The 25,943-nt window shown below is 36.5% G+C and overlaps 1 protein-coding gene across 8 annotated transcripts in view; it reads left to right on the top strand.

Annotated features, from left to right (window-relative positions):
- SEPTIN7 (septin 7) overlaps window positions 1-25,943 on the top strand; it is a 202,048-nt gene that overhangs the window by 138,796 nt on the left and 37,309 nt on the right. For all 8 annotated transcript variants that reach the window (XM_085005834.1, XM_085005831.1, XM_085005833.1 and 5 more), the window contains one exon: window positions 13,773-13,879. In XM_085005834.1, the coding sequence (XP_084861960.1) occupies window positions 13,773-13,879 (107 nt within the window). The remainder of the gene's footprint in view (window positions 1-13,772; window positions 13,880-25,943) is intronic.

Below are 25,943 nucleotides of genomic sequence, written 5' to 3'. Positions count from 1 at the left end.
TTAACCACTTTATCAGGCCAGGATCAAATCTGTATCCCAGCACTCCAGAGATGCTGCCTGTCGCGTTGTACCACATCAGGAACTTCAAGTTTCTTGATTTCATTTACCTTTCAAATCACTTTAGGAAGCATCTTCCAAATATATCTGAACATACTACCCTGAATTCTGGGCTTTAGTCTCCAGTAGGGTATAGTTATCTATTTTATTATAGCTCCTTAAATGATACTAATATGCATTAAAACATTTTTGGGGGGGAGTTCTCATCATGGCGCAGCAGAAATGAATCCGACTAGGAACCATGAGATTGCGGGTTTGATCCTTGGCCTCACTCAGCGGGTCAAGGATCCGGCATTGCCATGAGTTGTGGTGTAGGTTGCAACAAGGCTCGGATCTGGTGTGGCCATGGCTGTGGCGTAGGCCAGCAGCTGTAGCTCTGATTAGACCCTAGCCTGGGAACCTCCGTATGCCTCCGGTGCGGCCCTAGAAAAGACAAAAAAAACAACAACTGTAGTTTGACACCCTTATTGTTGCCTCAGCTGAAATTAACATCTATGTCTTAATAGGTAACACTGGAGTTTGTTTGTTTGTTTGTTTGTTTTTAATGTCAGGTACTGTGCCAATAAATTTTATTAAAAGAAGCTAATAAAACTAGCACTGTGCTAATAAAATAAGTATCTTATTGGGGTTACATATTGTGGTTGACTTAGGATTTGAATTTGAGTAAAACTGATTTCAAACTTAAGGAAAAACCAGAATAGGAAGGAAAGGACAAAATAGGAACACGGTATGGTCTGTAGCCTGTCTCAAGCTCCAGGCTTTCCTCTTACCTAAAATCCAATATAGTTTGACATCCTGAAGGGACTTAAAGATTGTATTTTTAAAATCTTTTGTGTTCTTGCCCACACTGTTGCTGCAAGATTATAAAAGTGACCTCTTATACCTTCAAATATTCCAGATGGTTGAAATGCTTTTCCATCTTTCACATCCTCATTGAAGTGTGACTGTCTTTCAAGGTTGGTGTGATTTCTCAGTTCTTTGAAATCTTGTTGCTTTTGGGTATCTTATTCATGGTCTTGGTCAAATTCTGCCATATATTATTTGATTCTTTTGCATATTTTATGTCTCCTACCTTACTAAAGATTTTTGAGACCAAGGACTCAAAATGTAAAATGTCTTTTATTACCTTTTCATTTACTGTGTATAATTTAATGGCCACCTACAAAGTACCAGGTTCTATTCTAGTCCTCAGAATCTAGAGATGAACAAGATGTGGTCCATATCATTAAGTTCTCTGGTGACAGAGAAGGAATTAGGATCCAGGTCTGCTTACATTTAAACAGCATAAAGTGTGTAATAAATTTCTTTTACCTTAGAGCAAGTGTAGTTGGTTAGTTAATGAACACTGTCAGAGCAAGGAATCAAAGATAATAATACCATAACCATTTTATTTATTTAATTTTTTTTTTGGTCTTTTTTCTCTTTAGGGCCACACTCATGGCATATGTAGGTTCCCAGGCTAGGGGTCTACAGCTGCTGACCTACGCCAGAGCCACAGCAATGCGGGATCCAAGCCACGTCCGCAACCTACACCACAGCTCACAGCAACACCAGATCCTTAACCCACTGAGCAAGGCCAGGAATCGAACCTACAACCTCATGGTTCCTGGTCGGATTTGTTTCTGCTGCACCATGATGGGAACTCTATGTGAATCATTTTAAAAAATGAAAAATAGAAGTGTTTAGAAAATTATACTACATTTTGTTTAGGAAGAGCATTGCTTTATGAAACCTTAAATTTTTTTTTTTTTTTTTTAAACTGTGAATTGTAAGAAGTGTGAAAATCTACTGCCCAATGGGAGAGTCCAGTGGAGACTATCAAGGACTTCATTTAAAAGCGGATTGACATGAAGATTAGAATTAATGGCTGGGAATTTGAACATGGGTGTTCTGGTTCTTAGTGCTCTTGGCATCTGTAGCTACTTTCTCTTTGGCATAGTTTTCTATTGTTTAAAATAGTTTGATTTGTATCTTAGGACTACTCCAGTTTTGATGTTCTGAGACTCTATATAGTTTAGCAAGATGATCTTGAACACATTATATATGTTTACTACACATTATGTGTTTATTACACAGTTTCATTATGTGTAATGAACTGGGTTTTTCCAAGCTGCTAATGATAGAACCAATGAGGAGCATCTGTGGTTAAATGTTTATGTGTAATATACAAATGAAAAATCTTTTTCCTCAAGGTTTAAGCTGCCTGTGAATTTTTACTTAATATAATCCAATTATTTATATCAGCTGCTGTAACTTTATATGATTAAGGAAAAATAATTTACCAAGAATTATACAGTATAATGTTTCAAAGTGTTTCATGTGTTGAATGTTAATAAATGTTTTAGGGGGCTGGGGAAATCATCTAAGGCTGCAGAATTGAGGTGCTGGATGAAAACAAAGACAAGCAGTTTCTTTAATTGTAGGACTTCTCAGACCTCATAATACCAAGTATCTGAAGGAACTTGACTTAATTATAAATAATTATTTATGCAACTTTTTTCAAAACCTTATGAACAAACATTTTATGAATATTTTATTAGGCTTGAAAAGAAATATTCTTGAATGATGGTAGGGATTCAAAGATAAAGAGGCCATGGGTTATTTTAACCTGTTAATCTTAAACTACAGGTGTAGTGTTAGATTCTAGTTAAGTTACTCTTATTTTATAATTTTTGTAAAGTATTTAAGATCTTAAATTGTAAGTATTACAATATTTTGTTTTAACAAGGACAAAATTTAATTGCAGTTATTTCCTCTTAACATTAGTAAAATAAGGGAATGATAATTATTTGTAGCTTCAGAACTGTGTGGTGTATTTCAAAGTCAAATAAATGTGAAAGTAACTTGGATCACTTAACAGATCTTAAAATATTAATTATTAAGAAATATAAAAAGTTACAGATAGGTATTCTATTTATATTTTATTGATAGTTTTGTTTTCTTAAGATGTATAATTCTGAATGTCATTATTCTTAAATGTTTCCTAGTTAATACTAACAGATAACTTTATTGAGCTTGTTTCCACAGATTCTTTAAGTAGAGTTTGAGTTGATGGGACTACTTATAGTTCTCTATTCTTTTGTATTAGTGACACTATTGCTTTCCCTTTAGTAAAGCTAATGAGCAAGTCACTTGAGAGTATTTAGGATAAGGCTGTTATATTTTGGCTTAGAGAATATCTGACATTTTTCTGTGGAGTAAATATTACTCTACTGAAGATAGATATGAATTAATAATGTCCAAACTCAGGCATAACTTTATTGTCTTCAACATTTCTTTTGATTTATTTTGAGGCTAATACCTCTTAGAATCATTATGTTGCCAACCTTACCCTTCCACTCTGTTTCAAATGTCCATATATTTATTACCCCCAGAAAAGAAAAGTTTATAAATATTTTAATTTTCTAAAAGATGGAAATTCTGGGAGTTCCCGTCATGGCTCAGCGGTAATGAACCCATCTAGTATCCGTGAAGATGCAAGTTCGATCCCTGGCCTTGCTCATTGGGTTAAGGTTCTGGTGTTGCTGTGAGTGTGGTATAGGTCGCAGACACGGCTCAGATCCCATGTTGCTGTTGCTGTGGTGTAGGCTGGCAGCAGCAGCTCCAGTTCTACCCCTAGCCTGGGAACTTCCATATGCTGCAGGTGCGGCCCTAAAAAGACAAAGACAAAAAAAAACGTAAATTCTAAAGACATTTAGTAAAGTTCCTTTTTCTCCCTCCTTGAGTTCCATTCCGTTCTCTTGTGACAGGCATTATTGTTATAAGTTTTCTGGCAATTTAAAAAATAATTTTATGTACACCAGTCATTTCCATGTAGATTTCTTTCTTCTTTCTTTTTTTTTTTTTTTTCCATATGCTATAAGTGGCCACACTTATAGCATATGGAAATTCCCTGGGCTAGTGGTCGAATCAGAGCTGCAACTGCAGCCTATGCCACAGCCAGAGCAACACTGGATCTGAGCTGCATCTGCAACCTACATCTTAGCTGGATCCTCAACCAGCTGAACAAGGCCAGGAATTGAACATGCATCCATCCTCACAAAGACAATGTCTGGTCCTTAACCTGCTGAGCAACAACAGGAACCTCCAGATTTCTTTTTTATGTAAATGGTACTATGTTCTGAATACTGTTCTGTGAATGTTTTTTCCCTATCATTTAATATATTATATTTACATTCATGTCAGTATGTAAAGTTAGTTCATTCTTTGGAGTATGTAGTATTCTGTAGTATGTTTTTGTCATGATATGTACCTTCTGCTGTTGATGGATAATTATATAATGCTTAGTTAATTTCCTTGAATTTTTAGACACACATAAACACTTCTATAATGTACACGTCCTTTTTTTTTTTTTTTTTTTTTTTTTTTTGGGCTGTGCTCATGGCATGTGGACGTTCCTGGGCCAGAGATGGAACCTGTGCCACAACAACGACCAAAGCCACAGCTGAAAATGCTGGATCCTTAACCCACTGAACCATGAGGGAACTCCTAATATATACTTCTGAAAGTGAAATTTCTGGGTCAGTAGTCATGACCCAGACTTTTCCTTAGAAAAATCAGAGTGTTTTTCCAGTTTCAAGAGCTACTCTGAAGGTTACTCTCTTTTCTTAAGGCTTAATTAGGCACAAGTTTTTCTCTGAACACCACTTTTGTCACATTTCTTGGGTTTTCATATGTAATACTCAATTTGTATTTCAGATAGAAGTTGTTGAGGGGAGATACTATTTTATATCTATATGGGCAGTTAGGTTGTTATTTTTTTTGTTTTTTTTTTTTGTTTGTTTGTTTTTGTCTTTTTGCTATTTTCTTGGGCCGCTCCCGCGGCATATGGAGATTCCCATGCTAGGGGTCGAATCGGAGCTGCAGCTGCTGACCTACGCCAGAGCCACAGCAACACGGGATCCGAGCCACGTCTGCAACCTACACCACAGCTCATGGCAACGCCGGATCGTTAACCCACTGAGCAAGGCCAGGGACCGAACCTGCAATCTCATGGTTCCTAGTTGGATTCGTTAACCACTGCACCACAATGGGAACTCCCAATTATTTGGTTTTGAATTTATAATTTCATTGCATTGTAGTCAGAGAATGTAATTGTAGATTTTTGTGTTTTTCAATTTTAATTGATTTCTTTGTAGCCAAATATATGATCTGATTGTAAAAGTGCTCCATAGGTATTTGAAAAATGTTTGTTCTCTAGGTAGGAATTTTTGCATTTATTTTTGACAGTCAAGCATTTAGATCATTTGCATATTGTAATTACTTGTTTATAAGTATCTGAGCAGCCTATTAGCCTTTCATTTTATATGTTGTCTTAACTCTTCATTATTTCTAAGTTTTTGTCTTACTGATTTAAAAAGTTTCATTGCTATTTTTATTTTTGCATCTATCATATGAGACAGCTTTCAAATAAATAAAAGTAAAGTTTGTAAATAAGAGACAAAATTAGTAGAATCTAAGGATTCTACTAATACCATATGTAGGTATTAAATATATACAGGTCCTAGTCAAACACTGGTTGGGAAATGGGTTATCTAAGTCTAGGAAATATAACTGTCAGCTGGGCAAGCTGCTAGGATGTTGGATAAAAGAGACATAGAATTGGAACTTTTGAGAGATTCTACTAATACCATATTAGTAGAATCTAAGGATTCTACTAATACCATATGGTATTCTACTAAAATACCATATGTATTTTGATCATATGTTATTGGGTGCATTAATATTCATGGCAAGCATATCTTTTATATTATCTAGCTTGTGTTTTTAATTCTCCTCTGTCTTACTAAAATGAGCCTTGTAGGTTTTTGTTATGGTTGTCTACACTTGCTTATCTTGCTTGTTAATGTTATTGTTTGGTTTAAATTTGACTATAAGTAATGGAATCTTAAACTAACAATGTCCGAACGAGACAGAAATTTATTCTTCCTCTGTTTCAAAATCCAGAGTTGAATATTCTTGAATTGAAGTGATGGCTCTACTATAAATTCTCAGTATCCCCAGGTGTTTCTTTTTTTTTTGTTGCTTCACTGGGTATGTTCTCTCTTCCCGAGGTACTTCATAGTCTAAGATGGCTAATTCTCAGCTCTGAGATCCTGGTTACATTTCAGCCAACAGGAAGGAGAAAAGAATAAGTGGAGTGCACTATCCTTAGAGAACATTCCAAGAAGCTGCCACTTCCACGTTGTGCAGACTCTGGAGCTATTTTCAAAACTGCCTTATGTTCAGATTCACCTCACTTTAGGGAAAATACTATTATGGTAGTTTTGAACAGCCAGAAGGTTAGCATGCAAAGGAGATACAGTAGATCTAGATTAGAAATGATATATATACACATGCGTATAACTTTCAATATCGAAAAATTTAGACATATAAGTAGAGCTTCAGCAATTACCAATTTGTGCCAATCCCAGTCGCTCTTACCTTCAGTTTTTGTGTATATGATAAAATGTACATGACACAATATTTATCATTTTAACTACCTTTTTTTTTGGCTATGCCTATGGCATATGGAACTTCCCGGGCCAGGGATCAAACCCCAGCCGCGGCAGTAACCCAAGCCATAGCAGTTACAAAGCCAAGTCCTTAACTGCTAGGCCACCAGGGAACTCCCATTTTAACCATTTTTACATGTACAGTTCAGCAGCATTAAATGCTTTCACATTGTTATGTAACCATCACCACTCTCTAACTCTAGAAATTTTTATTAGCCCACACTAAAACTCCATACCCGTTAAACAATAATTTCCCATTCCCTGGTAACCATTATTCTACTTTCTGTCTCTATGAATTTGTTCTCAGTACTTCATGTAAGTGGAATCATATGATATTTATCCTTTTGCGTCCGGCTAATTTCACTTAGTATAGTGTGTTCAGAGTTAATCTATATTGTAATATATGTCAGAATTTCATTCCTTTTTAAGGCTGAAAATATTCCATTGTTTTTTGTCTTTTGTGGGTTTTTTTTTTTTTTTTTTTGTCTTTTAGGGCTGCACCCATGGCATATGGCGGTTCCCAGGCTAGGGGGTCTAATCACAGTTGCAGTTGTCGGCCTATACCACAGCCATAGCAACGTGGGATCCAAGCTGTGTCTGCGACCTACACCACATCTTATGGCAAAGCTGGATCCTTAACCCACTGAGTGAGGCCAGGCATCAAACCCACAACCTCATGGTTCCTAGTCAGATTCATTTCCACTGTGCCATGATGGGAACTACTCCATTGTATTTTTATAACAGTTTTGTTTACTGATTCATTTGCCAGTAGGCATTTGGGTTGTTTCCAACTTTCGGTTATTCTGAATAATGCCACTATAAACATTTGATATACAATTATTTTGTTCCCTGCTTTCATTTCTTTTGAGTATAAACCAAAAGTAGAATTGAAAGGGGAGTTCCCATCATGGCGCAGTGGTTAACGAATCCGACTAGGAACCATGAGGTTGCGTGTTTGATCCCTGGCCTTGCTCAGTGGGTTAAGGATCCAGCGTTGCCGTGAGCTGTGGTGTAGGTTGCAGACGTGGCTCGGATCCCGCGTTGCTGTGGCTCTGGTGTAGGCCGGAGGCTACAGCTTCGATTCGACCCCTAGACTGGAAACCTGCATATGCCGCAGGAGCGGCCCAAAGAAATAGCAAAAAGACAAGGGAAGAAAAAAAAAAAGTAGGATTGAAGGACCATATGGTAGTCCTATGTTTAAATTTTTGAGGAACTGTGATTATATTTTTTACAGTGGTTGCACCATATAATGTTCCCACCAGCAGTGCACTGGGGCTTCAATTTGTCCATCCTTACCCATCCCTTTCTGGGGTTTTTTGGGGGGTGGGGGTGGTTGGGTAATACACATCCTAAGGAGAGTGAAGTGGTGCCATTGTGGTTTTGATTTGCAATGATGTCGAGCATGTTTTTTTTTTCTTTTTTTTTGGGGGGGGTCTTTTTAGGGTTGCACCTTTTGCATATGGAGGCTTCCAGGCTAGGGGTCACATCAGAGCTATAGCTGTCAGCCTACACCACAGACACAGGAACTTGGGATCTGAGCTCCACAGCTCAGGGCAATATTGGATCCTTAACCCACTGATCAAAGCCAGGGATTGAACCCGCATCCTCATGGATGCTCGTTTGGGTTCGTTAATCACTGAGCCATAACAGGAACTCCAGTGTTGAGCATGCTTTAATGTACTTACTTGCCATTAGTAAATAGTCTTTGGAAAAATGTCTAGTGTAAGTCTTTTGTCCATTTTAAGATTGGATTGTCTATTTTTTTGTTTTTAAGTTATAATTCTTTATATTGTGAATATTAATCCCTTATCACATTTATGATTTGCAAGTATTTCCTTCTGTTTTGTGGGTTGTCTTTTTCATTTTGTTAATAGTGCTCTTTGATGCACAAAGGTTTTAATTTTGATGAAGTACAGTTTATTTACTTTTGATGCCTGTATTTCTTTTTTTTTTTTATGATTTTTTTTATTTTCCCACTGTACAGCAAGGGGGTCAGGTTATCCTTACATGTATGCATTACAATTACATTTTCCCCCCACCCTTTCTTCTGTTGCAACATGAGTATCTAGACAAAGTTCTCAATGCTATTCAGCAGGATCTCCTTGTAAATCTATTCCAAGTTGTGTCTGATAAGCCCAAGCTCCCGATCCCTCCCACTCCCTCCCCCTCCCATCAGGCAGCCAAAAGTCTCTTCTCCAAGTCCATGATTTTCTTTTCTGAGGAGATGTTCATTTGTGCTGGATATTAGATTCCAGTTATAAGTGATATCATATGGTATTTGTCTTTGTCTTTCTGGCTCATTTCACTCAGTATGAGAGTCTCTCGTTCCATCCATGTTGCTGCAAATGGCATTATGTCATTCTTTTTTATGGCTGAGTAGTATACCACATCTTCCGAATCCAGTCATCTGTCGATGGACATTTGGGTTGTTTCCATGTCCTGGCTATTGTGAATAGTGCTGCAATGAACATGCGGGTGCATGTGTCTCTTTTAAGTAGGGTTTTGTCCGGATAGATGCCCAAGAGTGGGATTGCAGGGTCATATGGAAGTTCTATGTATAGATTTCTAAGGTATCTCCAAACTGTTCTTAGTGGCTGTACCAGTTTACATTCCCACCAGCAGTGCAGGAGGGTTCCCTTTTCTCCACAGCCCCTCCAGCACTTGTTATTTGTGGATTTATTAATGATGGCCATTCTGACTGGTGTGAGGTGGTATCTCATGGTAGTTTTGATTTGCATTTCTCTTATAACCAGCGATGTTGAGCATTTTTTCATGTGTTTGTTGGCCATCTGTATATCTTCTTTGGAGAAATGTCTATTCAGGTCTTTTGCCCATTTTTCCATTGATTGATTGGTTTTTTTGCTGTTGGGTTGTATAAGTTGTTTATATATTCTAGAGATTAAGCCCTTGTCAGTTGCATCATTTGAAACTGTTTTCTCCCATTCTGTAAGTTGTCTTTTTGTTTTCTTTTTGGTTTCCTTTGCTGTGCAAAAGCTTTTCAGTTTGATGAGGTCCCATGGGTTTATTTTTGCTCTAATTTCTATTGCTTTGGGAGACTGCCCTGAGAAAATATTCATGAGGTTGATGTCAGAGAGTGTTTTGCCTGTGTTTTCTTCTAGGAGTTTGATGGTGTCCTGTCGTATATTTAAGTCTTTCAGCCATTTGGAGTTTCTTTTTGTGCATGGTGTGAGGGTGTGTTCTAGTTTCATTGCTTTGTGATGCCTGTATTTCTGATTCAGTAAGTAGTTCAAGAAACAGTTGGCAAATCCAGTGTCATTGTGTTTTCCCCCTGTGTCCTCTAAGAGTTTATAGTTTTAGCTTTGATCCAGTTTGAATTAATTTTTGTTGTGATGTAAGGTACAGATCCAGCTTCATTCTTTTGCATGTGAATAACCACTTAACCCCAGCATCACTTATTGCAAAGACTCTCCTTTCCCTATTAAATGGTTTTGGCACCTTTGTCAAAATCATTCTAATGTAAGGGTTTATTTGTGGACTCTCTTCTCTTTCTTTCTTTTTTTCTTTCATTCATTCATTCATTCATTTATTTTTGTCTTTTTAGGACCACACCCATGGCATATAGAGGTTCACAGGGTAGGGGTCTAATCGGAAATAGAGCTGCTGGCCTACTCCAGAGCCACAGCAACGCCAGATCCGAGCCACGTCTGTGACCTACACCACAGCTCACAGCAACGCCAGATACTTAACCCACTGAGCAAGGCCAGGGATCAAACCTGCAACCTCATGGTTCCTAGTTGGATTTGTTTCCACTGCGCCACAACGGGAACTCTAGATAGTTCACTTCTATCTGTAGTTTCTGGAGTGTTGTTTTTGTTTTTAATCATGATAAGGGTGTTGAATTTTGTCAGATGCTTTTTCTGCATCAGTTGAGATGATCATGTGTTTTTTCCCCCTTCATTCTGTTGATATGTTATATTGATTGATTTTGTATGTTGAACCATCCTTGCAGTCCAGGAATAAATCTCACCTAGTCATGGTGTATAATTTTTCTGATGTTTTCTGTTGAATTATGTTTGCTATATTTTGTTGGGAATATTTGCCTTAGTATTCATCAAGGATATTGGACTATAATTTTCTTGTGTCTTTCCCTGGTTTTGGCATCAAAATTCTTAATAGAATGAAATGAGGTTATGTTTCCTCCTTTTTAATTTCTTGAAAGAGTTCGGGAAAGATTGGTTTTAATTCTGATTTAAATGTTTGTGATGCCATCTGGTCTAGTGCTTTTCTGTTTGTTTTTGATTACTGACTCAATATCTTTATTAGTTATAGGTCTGTTCAGAGTTTCTGTTTCTATATGATTCAGTTTTAGTAGGTTGTGTGTTTCTAGGAATTTGTTCATTTCATCTTTGCTATCCAATTTATTGGCATATAGTTTTTAATAGTATTCTCTTATAATTCTTTTTATTTATGTAAAATCAGGAATAATACCCATGTTTTCCTTCTGATTTTAGTAATTTGAATCTTTTTTATTTTTAGTCAGTCTAACTAAAGGTTTGTTAATTTTGTTGATCTATTCCAAGAACACCTTTTGGTTTGGTGATTTTTTGTTTTCTTTTTCTTCTTCTTTTTTTGGGGGTGGGGGGGGCATGCCCACAGCATATGGAAGTTCTTGAGCCAGGGATCGAACTTGCATTGAGGTTGTGGCCTTTGCCACAGCTGCAGCAATGCCAGATCCTTAACCTGCTGCACCACAAGGGAACTTCCTCTCTGTCTATTCTCCATATTATTTAGCTCCTTTTTTTTGGTCTTTTTGTCTTCTCTGGGGTCACACCCTTGGCAAATGGAGGTTCCCAGGCTAGGGGTCTAGTTGGAGCTGTAGCTGCCGGTCTCCGCCAGAGCCACAGCAACGTGGGATCTGAGCCGAGTCTGCAACCTACACTCCACAGCTCACGGCAACGCCAGATCCTTGACCCACTGAGCAACATCAGGGATTGAACCCGCAATCTCTTAGTTCCTAGTCAGATTGGACAACCACTAAGCCACTACGGGAACTCCTCTATTTATCTCCTTTTTAACTGTAACATTTCCTTTTTTTTTTTTTTTTTTTTTTTGCTGGCTTTGGATTTAGTTTGTTCTTTGCTTTTTAGTTCCTTAAGTTGTAAAGTTAGATTGTTGATCTCAGATATAGATAGATAGATATAGATAATAGATTTTTGTTGTTGTTGTTGTACTTGTGGTATATGGACATTTCTGTGCCAGGGATTGAATCTGAGCCACAGCCAAGACCTTTGCTGTAGGCCAGGGATCAAACTTGTGCCTCTGCAGTGACCCAAGCAGCTGCAGTCAGATACTGTGCCACAATGGGAATGCCAGATCTTCACATATATATATATATATGCTTACGTTTATAAATTTTGCTATTAGAAATTTTTTTGTATCATAAATTTTGATGTTGTATATTCATTTTCTTTTGTTTCATGTTATTTTCTAATTTACCTTGTGAGTTCTTATTTTACCTGTTAGTTGCTTGAGTGTATTGTTTAATTTCCTCTTATTTGTTAATTTTTCCATTTTCTTTCCATTATTGATCTCTAGTCTCATAGTGTTGTGATAGTAAGAGATACTTTGTCTGATTTCAGTCTTCTAAGATTTATTAAGACTTACCTGGTTTTATAGACAGTCTTGGAAAATGCTCCCTGTGCACTTGAGAAGAATGTGTATTTTGTTGTTGGATGGAGTATTTGTCTATTTTTGTTAGGCCCAGTTGGCTTCTAATGTTGTTGAAGTCCTCTGTTTTCTTATCTGTCTTCTGCCTGGTTTTTCTTTCCATTATTTAAATTAGTTATTGAACTGTCCAGTTATTATTATAAAACTGTATGTTTTTCCCTTAAAAATTCTGTCAGTGTTTCCTGTTTTGGAGTTCTGATGTTTGGTGCATATATGTTCATAATTTTTCAATATCTGCTTTGTAAATTGCCTCTGTTATTGGTACATAATGTCCTTTGTATCTTGTAACAGTTTTTAATTTGTCTGTTTTGTCTGTATGAGTATAATCACCTTACCTTTTTGGTTATTATTTACATGAAATACCTTTTTTTTTCTGGCCACACCCATGGCATATGGAAGTTCCTGGGCTAGGGATTGAATCCTAGCCGCACCTGAGGCAATACCGGATCCTTTAACCCACTGTGCTGGTGGGGGGTAGAACCCACACCTCTGCAGCAATGTGAGCTGCTAGAATGGGTTCTTAACTCATGGCACTGTGGTGAGAACTCCTGGAATATCCTTTTACTTTCAACTTGTGTGTGTCCTTAGAGCTGAAGTTAATTAAATCTTGCAGATTACATGCAGTTGGATTAAATTTTTTAAACCATTTTGAAAGTTATGCCTTTGATTAGGAAATTTAATTTGTGTACATGTCAAGCAATTACTGGTAACAGAGGACTTAGTTTTTTATTTTAATGCCACAGCGGAAACTCCTATGTGATTTTTAATTTAAGTTTGTATTATATATACCTAGAAGCTGTTTATGTTTTGGTAAAAACTTGCTCTGCATTTGGTACGGTGTGCTAGACTAGACGTGAAGAGTCAGAGAAGAATAGGTAAATCTTAGTGGAAATTGCATCTTATCTCCCTCCTTTCCTACCTCCTAATGCAGAAGCACTTTTATAAAAAGTAATTACCCATGATTTTTTGGAGTCTGGTTTATAGAGAGGTGCCCTTTATACTTAAGCTGGTTGGTTTGTGGCTGAATAAATTAAAAGTATGTTTTTGTGGTTCACTTTTATGCTAAGATGCATTGTAATTAATATTTTTTTATCAGATTTCTACTTTTTATAGCTGCATTACTTCCTGCCTTGGTCATTCATTAAATATCTATAATAAATGTTTATACCTCTTTCATGTTTTATTTCATGAAAGTGGCAACATATAGTCCAACTGGGGCATTTCGACTAACTTTGGTCTCTAGGAACACATTACTGTTTAAATTGTATCAGATACATTACTTTTAAAAAACACAGATTGTAAAATTATTAAGCTAAAAAGAATCCTTTGAACCATGAGCTAATTTGATAGATAAGAAAATGAGGGCAAAAGCTTATTCTAATAGGGAATCTTTATAGTATATTTTTTAATGTTACCTCCTTATTCCACCAAGTAATACTTGTATAAAGAGATTGATTATAAATATTGGTTAAGTATTTAAAGTTGATAAGGTGGCTGAATTTAACAGTTTTCCTCCTCCTCTGTTTCTTTTAGGTGAATCTGGCCTGGGAAAGTCAACATTAATCAACTCATTATTCCTCACAGATTTGTATTCACCAGAGTATCCAGGTCCTTCCCATAGAATAAAAAAGACTGTACAGGTATGTATATTGTTAATTGGTAATAAGATGGAGTAACGTTAACAGATACAAAACACATTCTATAATTTGTATTATACTTCCATGGAGGTAGATTGCAGATTTGGCCTTAGCCAAAGTAAAGTGGTAAACATGCTTGGTGAGAGAGAGAGAGAAAGAAAGAGGGAGGAAGATTCATTGAAAGATTTGTAGGTAACCAGAGGGATTTTTTTGATTAGAACTTTATAAATTTGTCTTGAGGACCCACCTAGAGATTATACTGTGATGTAGTAAATAATACGTCTACAGTTACACTGCAATATGGTGGCCACTTGTCATGTGTGGCTATTTAAATTTGGATGAGTCGAAGACAGTAAAAGTAAAAATTCAGTTTCCCAGTTGTACCAGTCACATTTCAAGGTCTCAGTAGCCGTATGTGGTAAGTGGCTGCCATTTGGGGCACTGCAAATATATTTCCACCACTGCAGCAAATTCTTCTGAACAGCATAGAGAAAACATGTTTTGTGTGAAAGCTAATATTATTTAGACACAGTGTTCTATATTAGTAAGTGTCATGATACCATGTGATAATTGAATGGCAGTAGCAATTTGTTAAGGCCTCCAAGCTATGTTTGGTCTAATTTAGTACTTTTCAATCTTTAATGTGCGTTCATATCACCTGGGGAGCTTGTGAAATTTATTTCCTGTTCTAGTAGGTCTGATGTGGGCAGAGATTTAGTACTGCTAACAAAATCCAAGGTGATGCTGATGTTGCTGGCCTGTAGACCATACTTCATGTAACAGTGTTAGACTCTCTCGTTCTCTACAACTCCAGTATGTTAGCTTGTAGCCACATGTGTGTAGTCCAAATTGAGATACTACGCAAGTGTAAAATACACCCTAGATTTTGAAGACTTAGTATGTAGGAAAGAATGGTATCTCATTAATAAATGTTTATACTGATTATATTTTACAGTGATGATAATTGGTTATATTGGGCTAGGTAAAATACATTAATTTTACCTGTTATTACTTTTTATAGTGGCTACTGAAAATTTTTAAATTATTCATATGGCTCACATTACATTTTTATTGGGCAGCACTGCTCTAAACTATTGATTGAAAAAATTGTTGGTGGATTGATGCAGTAATACACAGCACATAGTCATAAGAGGAACAGTTCTGGCAGGAGCATGTTTTATTGAGCAGTCATGCTAGAGCTAGATTTGAAAGGATTTGTGGTGATTATCCCATTGCACAAGGTAGAAGGACAGTGTGGGAAATTTAGGCAGAAACTCTTAGGTATCAAACTGCAAGATGTAGCTTAGTCAGTAGGTCCCTAAGAAGTCTGTGAAGTAAATATTTTATTTCTCCTTTTTAAAGTTTTCTCTGTTTTAGGAATTTTAAAAAATAACCTTCACAGATCTTGAGATTTCAAATTACCTGCAAAAATGTGTTTTGAAAACTTGATAGTATACTGCATTGCTTATTTATTTTGTGATACAGTGAATATTTTAACCCATGCAAGAAGATGAGGTTTTAATTTTCTTAATTTAAGTATTTAATCCAAGATCAGTAACTAGGTATGTAGAAATGCTAAAGGAACCCTACAGTGTTGTTCTCTAAGTTCCGGAATATTTAGTGAGAAATATCTGTTAAATATTAATAGTTATGTACTTATTAATGGTCACGTACTTACATACTTAGTGATTAGTGCTGGTGGGGAAATTTTCTGACTCCTCTTTGTAGTTTTAGTACATAGAAGATGCCCAGTCTACATTAACAGTAAAACAACACTTAGTCATTAACATCTTCTCGGTTCTATTCTAAGCACTTCAGATGCATTTCTTATTTAATTCTTATAACAACATTATGAGATAAGTGGTATTATTACCTCCATGTTACAAATGTGGAAATTGAGGCACAGAGATAGTGATAAGCCTAAATTCATGTAGTTGAGTAACAGAACTAGGATACAAATCCAAGCATTCTGGTTTAGTTTGTACTGTGTCAAACTATACTATCCCTATTCTGTAGATACTTAGTAACTGTTAGTTTAACAGATTAGCCAGTTATAAGTAAGTGGATTAGCTTTACTTTTTTTTGCCTTTTAGGGCCACACCTGCTGCATATGGAAGTTCCCAGGCTAGGGTTCAAATAGAAGCTACAGCTGCCGACCTACACCACAGCCACAGCAACATTGGATCTGAACCTCATCGACCTACGCCACAGCCCATGGCAACTCCAGATCCTTAACCCACTGAGTGAGGCCAGGTATTGAACCTGCATCCTGATGGATACTAGTTAGTTGGGTTTGTTACCACTGAGCTATGATGGGACCTCCCTTTTCTTTACTTTTTAGTAATGTTTGGTCCAACAAATTGTCAGTTTTCTTTTGATTTATACTACCTTTTCTTTTAAAAGTCTTACATATAGATACATTTTTCCATTAGGTAATTTAGACAAAAAGAAGACGAAATAATTTGGCGAAGTCACCTCTTCATAGTTATATAATGTATGAAACTTTAGTTAAAATAACAGAAAATTATTATAAGGCCAACCTGTCTGATGCTAGCTAATGAGAAATTCTTAAGAGAAGTGGTTTTTTGTTTTATTTTTTATTTTTATTTATTTATTTTGCTTTCTAGGGCCACACCTGAGGCATATGGAAGTTGCCAGGCTAGGGGACAAAATCAGAGCTATAGCTGCGAGCCTACACCACAGCAAGGTGGGATCCAAGCCGCATCTACAATCTACACCACAGCTCTTGGCAGTGCTGGATCCCTGACGCACTGGGCAAGGCTAGGATACTGGTCAGATTTGTTTCTGCTGAGCCATGATGGAAACTCTGTTGTTTTACTTTTTAATTTTATTCACTGCTGCAATCTAAGTTCCTAGAACAGCGTCTGTTATTTGTTAGCTTCCAATATTTGTTGAATGATTGAACAAAAATTTTTTTTTTAATTTATAAGACTTAATGTTTGGTTGGGATATTTCAGACTTTGAGGATCTTTGAAGTGGTTTTTTGTGGTCTGTGAAGTTTTATAAACCAATATCATATATTAAATGGAATAATTTTTAATTTGAGAATCTTTGAAATTTTAAATATGATATTTTTTGAAGTTGTATTGATTATTTTGTCATGGGCAGAATTTTTTTGTGGTGGGGAGCTGTGCCTGTGAGATATACAGAAGTTTCTAGGCTAGGGATCGAACCTGTGCCTCAGCAGTGACTTGAGCCACTGCGGTGACAACGCTGGATCCTTAAACTGCTGAAGCACATAGGAACTTCCAGAGTTTTTTAAATTTAATTAAAAAAATTTTTAAAGTCTGTATGCTAAAAAAAGCACAAATTTAAGTGTAGAGCTTGATGAGTTTTTATATATGTATTCATATATCTAGGTAACTACCACCCAGATTAAGATACAGTATGTTTCTAGGATGCTAGATGGCTTCCTTGTGCCTTCTCTCACTCAGTATTACATCCATCCCCAAATATAAACACACTTCTGACTTCTCACTTCTGTCTCCATAGGTTAATTTTGTCTGTTCTAGAACTTCATTTGGGATGTATTCTTGTGTCTGATTTCTTGTGCTGATTATGCCTCTCATATTTATTCGTATTGTATAAATAACTGTAGTTATTTCTAATTGTTGCATAATATTCCACTGTATGGATCTATCACAGATAGCCCCTCCATTATAGATAAGCACTTCAGTTTTCAGTTTTTCACTAACATAAATATTCTTGTACATATCTTTTGGTGGCCGTAGCTCATTTCTGTTGTGTACGTATGTGGACGTGCAAATGTATGTGTGCCTGCCTAGAGATATTTCATTGTTTCAATTTATTTTCTTTGATTCCTTGTGATATTGATCATGTCTTTTATAGTCATGGGTTGTTTATATTTCCTTGAAGTGCTTTGACCATCTTAGTATTTCCTGTCTTTACCTTCTTGATTTGGAGAAGTTCCTTTACCTAGGTAGTACTCCCTTACATTTCGGTCACTGCAGATAATTTCTCCCAGGCTGGCATCTGTTATTGGTAATGGAAAAGAATCTGAAAAAGAACATATAGAATACACACACACACACACACTGAATCACTTTGCTGTACATCTGAAACATTGTAAATCAATTTTACTTCAATTTAAAAACTGAGAAAAACAACAACAGCAAAAGGAGATACTCTTGTTTTTTAGTCAAGATTAAGTACTTCGCCAAGCTTGGTTGCAGAGATTTTAGGGTAGACCCTGAGAAAAGCCATGCCAATAAATGGAAGTGGCCTGAGAGGAAGGAACAGACAAAAGGATTATCAGATGGCACAGAATTCTGTCAAAGTTGAAGTTTATGAGTTTTATGGAACAGTATCTGAGATAGAAAGGAAAAGGAAGGGTTTGGGAAGAGGGTTGCTAATAGAAAGTGAGAAGGACAAGGGCTTAAGGTCTCTAAGGAGATGGGGGAATGAGGTATAGTGGTTCTGAGAGTAGTAGGCAGAATCTTTTTTTTGTTTGTTTTTGCCTTTTCTTGGCCCACTCCCGAGGCATATGGAGGTCCAATGGAAGCTGTAGCCGCTGGCCTACAGCAATGCGAGATCCAAGCCACATCTGCAACCTGCACCACAGCTCACGGCAATGCCAGATCCTTAACCCACTGAGCAAGGCCAGGGATCGAACCCACAACCTCATGGTTCCTAGTCGGATTCGTTAACCACTGAGCCATGAGGGGAACTCTTAGAAGGCAGAATCTTTGAATCAACCTCCTCTCAAACCAATTCTGGGTCTTAATGAGAAAGAAGTAGTCTTTAAACATAACTTTAGTTGATCATTGCCTCTTATAGTTTCTTGTTGAACATAATGAAGTATTTAAGGTGATGTTTGTTGAGGGAGTTCCCATCATGGCTCAGTGGAAATGAATCTGCCTAGTATCCATGAGGACACAGGTTCGATCCCTGGCCTCGCTCAGTGGGTTAAGGATCTGGTGTTGCTGTGAGCTGTGGTGTATGTCACAGATGCAGCTCCATCTGGTTTTGCTGTGGCTGTGGTATAAGCTGGCAGCTACAGCTCCAATTCCATCCCTAGACTGGGAACCTCCATGTGCTGCAGGTGTGGCCCTAAAAAGACAAAAAAAAAAAAAAAAAAGTTTGTTGAGCCATTAAATTATCAAAGGAGATTTTGTGTTTGAGCAAAGTGGAGTATCGCAGGCTGTTCATATATCTACCATGGGAGTTCTCGTCGTGGCTCAGTGGTTAACAAATCCGACTAGGAACCATGAGGTTGCCGGTTCGATCCCTGGCCTTGCTCAGTGGGTTAAGGATCCAGCGTTGCCGTGAGCTGTGGTGTAGGTTGCAGATGAGGCTCGGATTCCGCGTTGCTGTGGCTCTGGCGTAGATCGGCAGCTACAGCTCTGATTAGACCCCTAGCCTGGGAACCTCCATGTGCCACAGGAGCGGCCCAAGAAAAGGCAAAAGACCAAAAAAAAAAAAAAAAAAAACTAAAACAAAACAAAAAACCCCACAAATATCTACTATGTAAGTGTCTACAGAGCTTTTGCTATAATGCCACCTTGTGCCTAAGTATAGGTAGAGGTAAGCTCTTGACAGAAAATTTTAACCCTCTCAAATTTTAATGTAATTCGTTAAGTAACACTTTTTATTTATCTTAAAAAGCGACTCAAACATGAGGTTAGAAAAATGTAGTGTAATAATCTTTCAAAATGGAAGGAATGAAGCTGTATAAACATTGAAGGTTTGACTTTATCCCCCCTCAAGTTGGAAAACTGAACAGTATTAGAAAAAAGCAGGCCTTGAGTTTCTGGAATCTGGGGACACAAAAGAGCCTTTAATAAATTAATTATACATAGACAATATAATAGACTTTAGTTTTATTTTTTAGAGAAAAACACAGTTGAAAGTGCCTTTGATTCATTCCTTCAGTATTAAATTATGTGTTTAATCTTAGAAAACTTTGAGTGATGCTGTAAAATATGCTGATGTGACCTGCTTAAGTAAAGTGCATGGGAAAGTGGCTGTTTAGAATAAATTTCTTAAGAAAAGTTTGAAATTCCTGAACTTGAACTAATTTGTTTTCCATGGATCCCATGAGGATACTTGGAAAACCAGATGGTAGGATACATTTGGATCCTGTGAATGGTACTGGTTTACAGTCATGTTTTCTGGATCTCTTCCATATGTTGCTGTCTTTGTATTTGACCATGTATGGATACACAGAATTTCATAGGCTTGAGAAGAAAAGAAGCTTCATAAACAGACTTGCTATAGCATATAAAATAGAGATCTTCATTTTTGTTGTCACTTCAGTAAACAAGTTGTTGAACTAATTTTTTTTATAAACATAGAAACAAAAAGATTTAAAAATTTAAGCTGGTACAGTGTGTGATTAATATACGTCTTATTACTGAAGGTAAAAATGGGCTTTGTTTGGTGATAAGGGAACCAAAATGTTTTGGAGTAAAATCAGGAGATGATTCATATGGAACAAGTTATATTTTTCTCTCAGTTCTAATATACAGTTCTAAAAGAATTATTAGGTGAAGGGGTGGTGTGATTGCTTTGGATATTTTTGCTTCAATGACAGTTAACATAAATGAATAACTTGTTTTTATGAAGGATATAGAGGCAAATTAGGGATATCTTGAGATGTTAGATTTGAACAGATTGTCTTTCTCTTTTCCTTTTTTTTTTTTTTTTTTTTTTTAAGATTCTGATGTAAGTGACATACAACCAAATTGTCTTTTTTTTCACTGTGGAAGACTACTAGATATGTAAAATGTGAACTTCCTAAGCCACAAGAAGTAATGTCACTTAATTTTTTTTAGTTTTGAGAATCTACGCCAATGAATCTATTTCTGCAGTTATTTTGCCTTCCTCATATTATTAGCGTAACCTGCTATTAGACAAACTGTGTCATCTTAGCTATGTGGTGCAAAACAGTCTCCCAAGCGGTGTGCATCCATCGTTGATATTGAAGGAGACCAGAAAATATCAAAACCCCTATTTACTGATGTTTACTTTTTTTAAATCTACAGAGAAATTGATATTTATTAATATTTAATGTTCAGGTTGCCAACTGTATATATTTGGTAGATAAATATATATTTGAGATGTTCAAATTTTTCTACTGATAGCTTTTTAAATTTTATTTTATATTGGAGTATAGTTGATTTACAATGTTGTGTTTCAGGTGTATAGCAAAGTGACTCAGTTATACATATGTATATGTCTATTAATTTTAGATTTTTTTCCTATATAAGTTATCACAGAATACTGAGGTCCCTATACTATACAGTAGGTCCTTGTTAATTATCTATTTTATTTATAGTAATGTGTATGTATTAATCTCAATTTTAATTTATCCCTCCCCCATCCTTCCCCTTTGTAATAGTAAATTTGTTTCTGAAGTCTTGTGAGTCTGTTTCTGTTTTATAAATAAGTTCATTTGTGTCATTTTTTTAAGATTCCAAATACAAATGATACCGTATGATATTTGTCTTTGATTTGCTTCATTTAGTATGATTATCCCTAGGTCCATCCATATTGTTGCAAATGGCATTATGTTCTCTTTATGGCTGAATAGTATTCCATTGTGTATATATACCACATCTTTATTCATTCTTCTCTTGATGAAAATTAAGGTTGCTTTCATGTCTTGCCTATTGTAAATAGTGCTACTATGAGCATTGGGGCAAATTTTTCACTGACAGTGTACTCTAGGATCAAAGCGATTTGAAAGCCATTGGTGTAAAAGATAAGAGATTTGTTTCTTTCTTGTCTAAAAGATTGAAAGCCTCTCCTTTAAATCTGAGGTAGTATTTTCAGTTTTAGTAAGTTTCTTTTTTGGTAATATTCTTTTAAAAAATTAATTTTTTTGGTCTTTTTTTTTTTTTTTTTTTTTTTTGCCATTTCTTGGGCTGCTCCCACGGCATATGGAGGTTCCCAGGCTAGGGTTCGAATCGGAGCCATAGCCGCTGGCCTACGCCAGAGCCACAGCAATGTGGGATCCAAGCCACATCTGCAGCCTACGCTGCAGCTCATGGCAACGCCGGATCCTTAACCCACTGAGCAAGGCCAGGGATCGAACCCGCAACCTCATGGTTCCTAGTCAGATTCGTTAACCACTGAGCCACGACGGGAACTCCTTAAAAAATTTTTTTTTGGTATCAGCTTGCAGTGTCCAATTCAGTAGTCACTAAGCTTCGTGTAGTTATTTAAGTTTAAGTGAAATAAAATTAAATAAAATGAAACATTCAGCTTCTCAGTTGCACTAGTCATATTTAAGAGCTAAGTAGCCACATGGGTAAGCAGCTGCTGTATTGGATAGTGTAGATATAGGACATTTCCGTCATCTCAGAAAGTTTTGCTGGGCAGTGCTGCTACACGCTTTCTTGCTCAGCAGTCTTGGTCTCAACTCTTCAGTCTCTTTATCCATCAGCTAGCATCTGTAAGAAAATGCCATAGGGCAGTGGAAAGACATCATCATTTCTGTAATCCCTGAGGAGGAATCAAACTTTTTCTACCTGGAAATTAGTCGCTTTAAGTTTCCAAGCTCTTTTTAATAAACATAAATAGTTGAAGTTGCTTTTCATGTGATTACATTTCCGCCTTAAATCTGATAGTACATAATTTGTAATGTTTTATGGTATTTAACACTCAGAAGTTCAAGTGTAATTCTTGCCTCTTAAGTTAGCCTGTCAGAATGCCTGGAACCTCTAGTTTTAGTAAACAGTTGATATAAATTGAATGAAAGCCTATCTTTTTCTTGGAAAATGATTTTCTGTTTGAATCAGTATTTGCTTTATATAGTAGCAGTATATACCAAGGATGAATGATTTTTACATTTTAAGGCAGATTGGGATTCTAGAATATCTTAGATTGTAGGAAGAACTATTATTAAGCTCAATACTTTTTCTCAAATAGAACATTCTAAAAAAATTTTAGTGAAGTTTAGTTGATTTACAGTATTGTTAATTTCTGCTATATAGCAGAGTGATTCAGGTATACTTTTATATACATTCTTTTTCATGTTATTTTCTGTTATGGTTTATGACAGGATATTGAATGTAGTTATCTATGCTGTACAGTAGGATCTTGTTGTTTTTCCATTCTGTCTTTAATAATTTGCAGCTGCTAACCCCAAACTCCCAATCCACCCCTTCCCAGCCCTCCCTCCCCCTTGGGAACCGTACAACTATTCTCTCAAATAGAACGTTTTCACAAATTCTAAAGAGAACTGAAGATTTTAATCAGAGTTAGTAGGTTTTTACCCTACCAGAATACATTTTTTTTCAGTGCCTGGACCTTTGCTGATTTTGGCCTGAATGTACAGTAACACATTTGAGAAGAGAATTGTATCTTAGCCATAACATAAATGCAAGTGTAAATAATTACAGCTGAGAAAGATTTTGGAATGGTAATAAGTTCACTTGAGTAATTTGGTTTAGCTCAAACTGGATGGAAATAGTCCTGGAAAACATTTATAATAATAAATGGTAGATTAGATATGCTTGTCTGATTAATCACACTTGACCTCTGTGAGTTACTTATTCAAGCACATTATTTGTATTATTAGATGTGCATTTGGGTCATATAAGTATTATATGGCTTTAGTGATTGTTACTATTTTATTAGTTCCTGTTTCCCTTCTTTATACCAAAGATGAGTCATAAACCCACTGTTTACATATGTGCTTTTCTTTCAAGTAACCAGGACTTCTAATGTCCACAGTAATTGATTCTAAAGAAAGTAGAGGTGGATAGATTTAGTTTGCAAAAAGCTTCCCATTTTTTTAAAATACCTTTAATTTGTTTTAGGTACCTTTTAGTTCTTTTTCTAAAATTAATTTTTTATTCATGTATAGTTGACTTACAATGTTGTATTAATTTCTGCTGTACAGCAAAGTCAGTTATATATATATACACTTAAAAATATTCTTTTCAGAGTTCCTGTTGTGGCTCAGTGGTTAACGAATCCAACTAGGAACGATGAGGTTACGGGTTCGGTCCCTGGCCTCGCTCAGTGGGTTAAGGATCCGGCGTTGCCGTGAGCTGTGGTGTGGATTGCAGATGTGGTTCAGATCCCACATTACTGTGACTGTGGTGTAGGCAGGTGGCTACAGCTCCGACTGGACCCCTAGCCTGGGAACCTACATATGCCATGGGAGCTGCCCTAAAAAAGGCCAAAAAAAAAAAAATTTTTTTTCCATTGTGGTTTATGATAGGATATTGAATATAGTTCTCTGTGCTATACAGTAGGACCTTATTGTTTATGCCCGCCATAGCTTACATCTACTAACTCCAGCCTCCCACTCCATCCTTCCCCAATCCTATCCACCTTGGCAGCCACAAGTCTGTTCTCCCTGTTGATAAATCTGTTTCTATTTCATAGTTAGGTTCATTTATGTCATATTTTAGATTCCACATGTACTTGATATCACATGGTATTTGTCTTTCTGTTAATAATCCCTAGGTCCATCCATGTTGCTCTAAATGGCATTATTTCATTCTTTTTAATGGCTGAGTAATACTCCATTGTTTATAAGTACTACATCTTTATCCATTCCTCTGTTTATAGACATCTAGGTTGTTTTCATGTCTTAGGTTTTGAATAGTGGTGCTATGAATATTGTGGTGCATGTTTTGTTTTTTTTTCTTAATGAGAGTTAACATTTATTTTTTTGTTATTTTTAATAGTTATTTCCCCAATACAATTTTTTTCCTACTGTACAGCATGGTGACCCAGTTACACATATGTGTACACATTCTACTTTCTCACATTGTCATGCTCCATCGTAAGTGACTAGACATAGTTCCCAGTGCTACACAGCAGGATCTCATTGCCTTATCCATTCCAAAGGCAATAGTCCACATCTATTAACCCCAAGTTCCCGGTCCATTCCACTCCCTTCTGTTGGCAACCACAAGTCTATTCTCCAAGTCCCTGATTTTCTTTTCTGTGGAAAGGTTCATTTGTGCCTTATATTAGATTCCAGATACAAGTGCTATCATATATGGTATCTGTCTTTCTCTTTATGAATTACTTCACTTAGTATGGGAGGCTCTAGTTCCATCCATGTTGCTGCAAATGGCATTATTTTGTTCTTTTTTATGGCTGAGTAGTATTCCATTGTGTATGTATACCACATCTTCCTAATCCAGTCATCTGTCAATGGACATTTGGGTTGTTTCCATGTCTTGGCTATTGTGAATAGTGCTGCAATGAACATGCGAGTGCATGTGTCTTTTTCGAGGAAAGTTTTGTCTGGATATATGCCCGAGAGTGGGATTGCTGGGTCATATGGTAGTTCTATGTATAGTTTTCTAAGGTATCTCCATACTGTTTTCCATAGTGGTTGTGCCAATTTACATTCCCACCAATGGTGCAGGAGGGTTCCCTTTTCTCCACACCCCCTCCAGCACTTGTTATTTGTGGACTTATTAATGATGGCCATTCTGACTGGTGTGAGGTGGTATCTCATGGTAGTTTTGATTTGCATTTCTCTAATAATCAGTGATGTTGAGCATTTTTCCTGTGCTTGTTGGCCATCTGTATATCTTCCTTGGAGAAATGTCTATTCAGGTCTTTTACCCACTTTTCAATTGGGTTGTTGGCTTTTTTGCTGTATAAGTTGTTTGTATGTTTTAGAGATGAAGCCCTTGTCAGTTGCATCATTTGAAACTGTTTTCTCCCATTCTGTAAGTTGTCTTTTTGTTTTCTTTTTGGTTTCCTTTGCTATGCAAAAGCTTGTCAGTTTGATTCGGTCCCATTGGTTTATTTTTGCTTTTATTTCTGTTGCTTTGGGAGACTGACCTAAGAAAATATTCATAAGGTTGATGCCAGAGAATGTTTTGCCTATGTTCTCTTCCAGGAGTTTGATGGTGTCTTGTCTTATATTTAAGTCTTTCAGCCATTTGGAGTTTATTTTTGTGCGTGGCGTGAGGGTGTGTTCTAGTTTCATTGATTTGCATGCAGCTGTCCAGGTTTCCCAGCAATGCTTGCTGAAAAGACTGTCTTTTTCCCATTTTATGTTCTTGCCCGCTTTTCAAAGATTAATTGACCATAGGTGTGTGGGTTT

The sequence above is a fragment of the Sus scrofa genome, chromosome 18, assembly GCF_054392235.1.
Source record: "Sus scrofa isolate SSC_HxYL_T2T_F1_AM1 chromosome 18, Sscrofa_HxYL_maternal_Yorkshire_Landrace_v2.0, whole genome shotgun sequence".
NCBI classification, from domain to species: domain Eukaryota; kingdom Metazoa; phylum Chordata; class Mammalia; order Artiodactyla; family Suidae; genus Sus; species Sus scrofa.
Note: the sequence above shows the minus strand (reverse complement) of the source record. Positions and strands in the feature narration are given on the sequence as shown.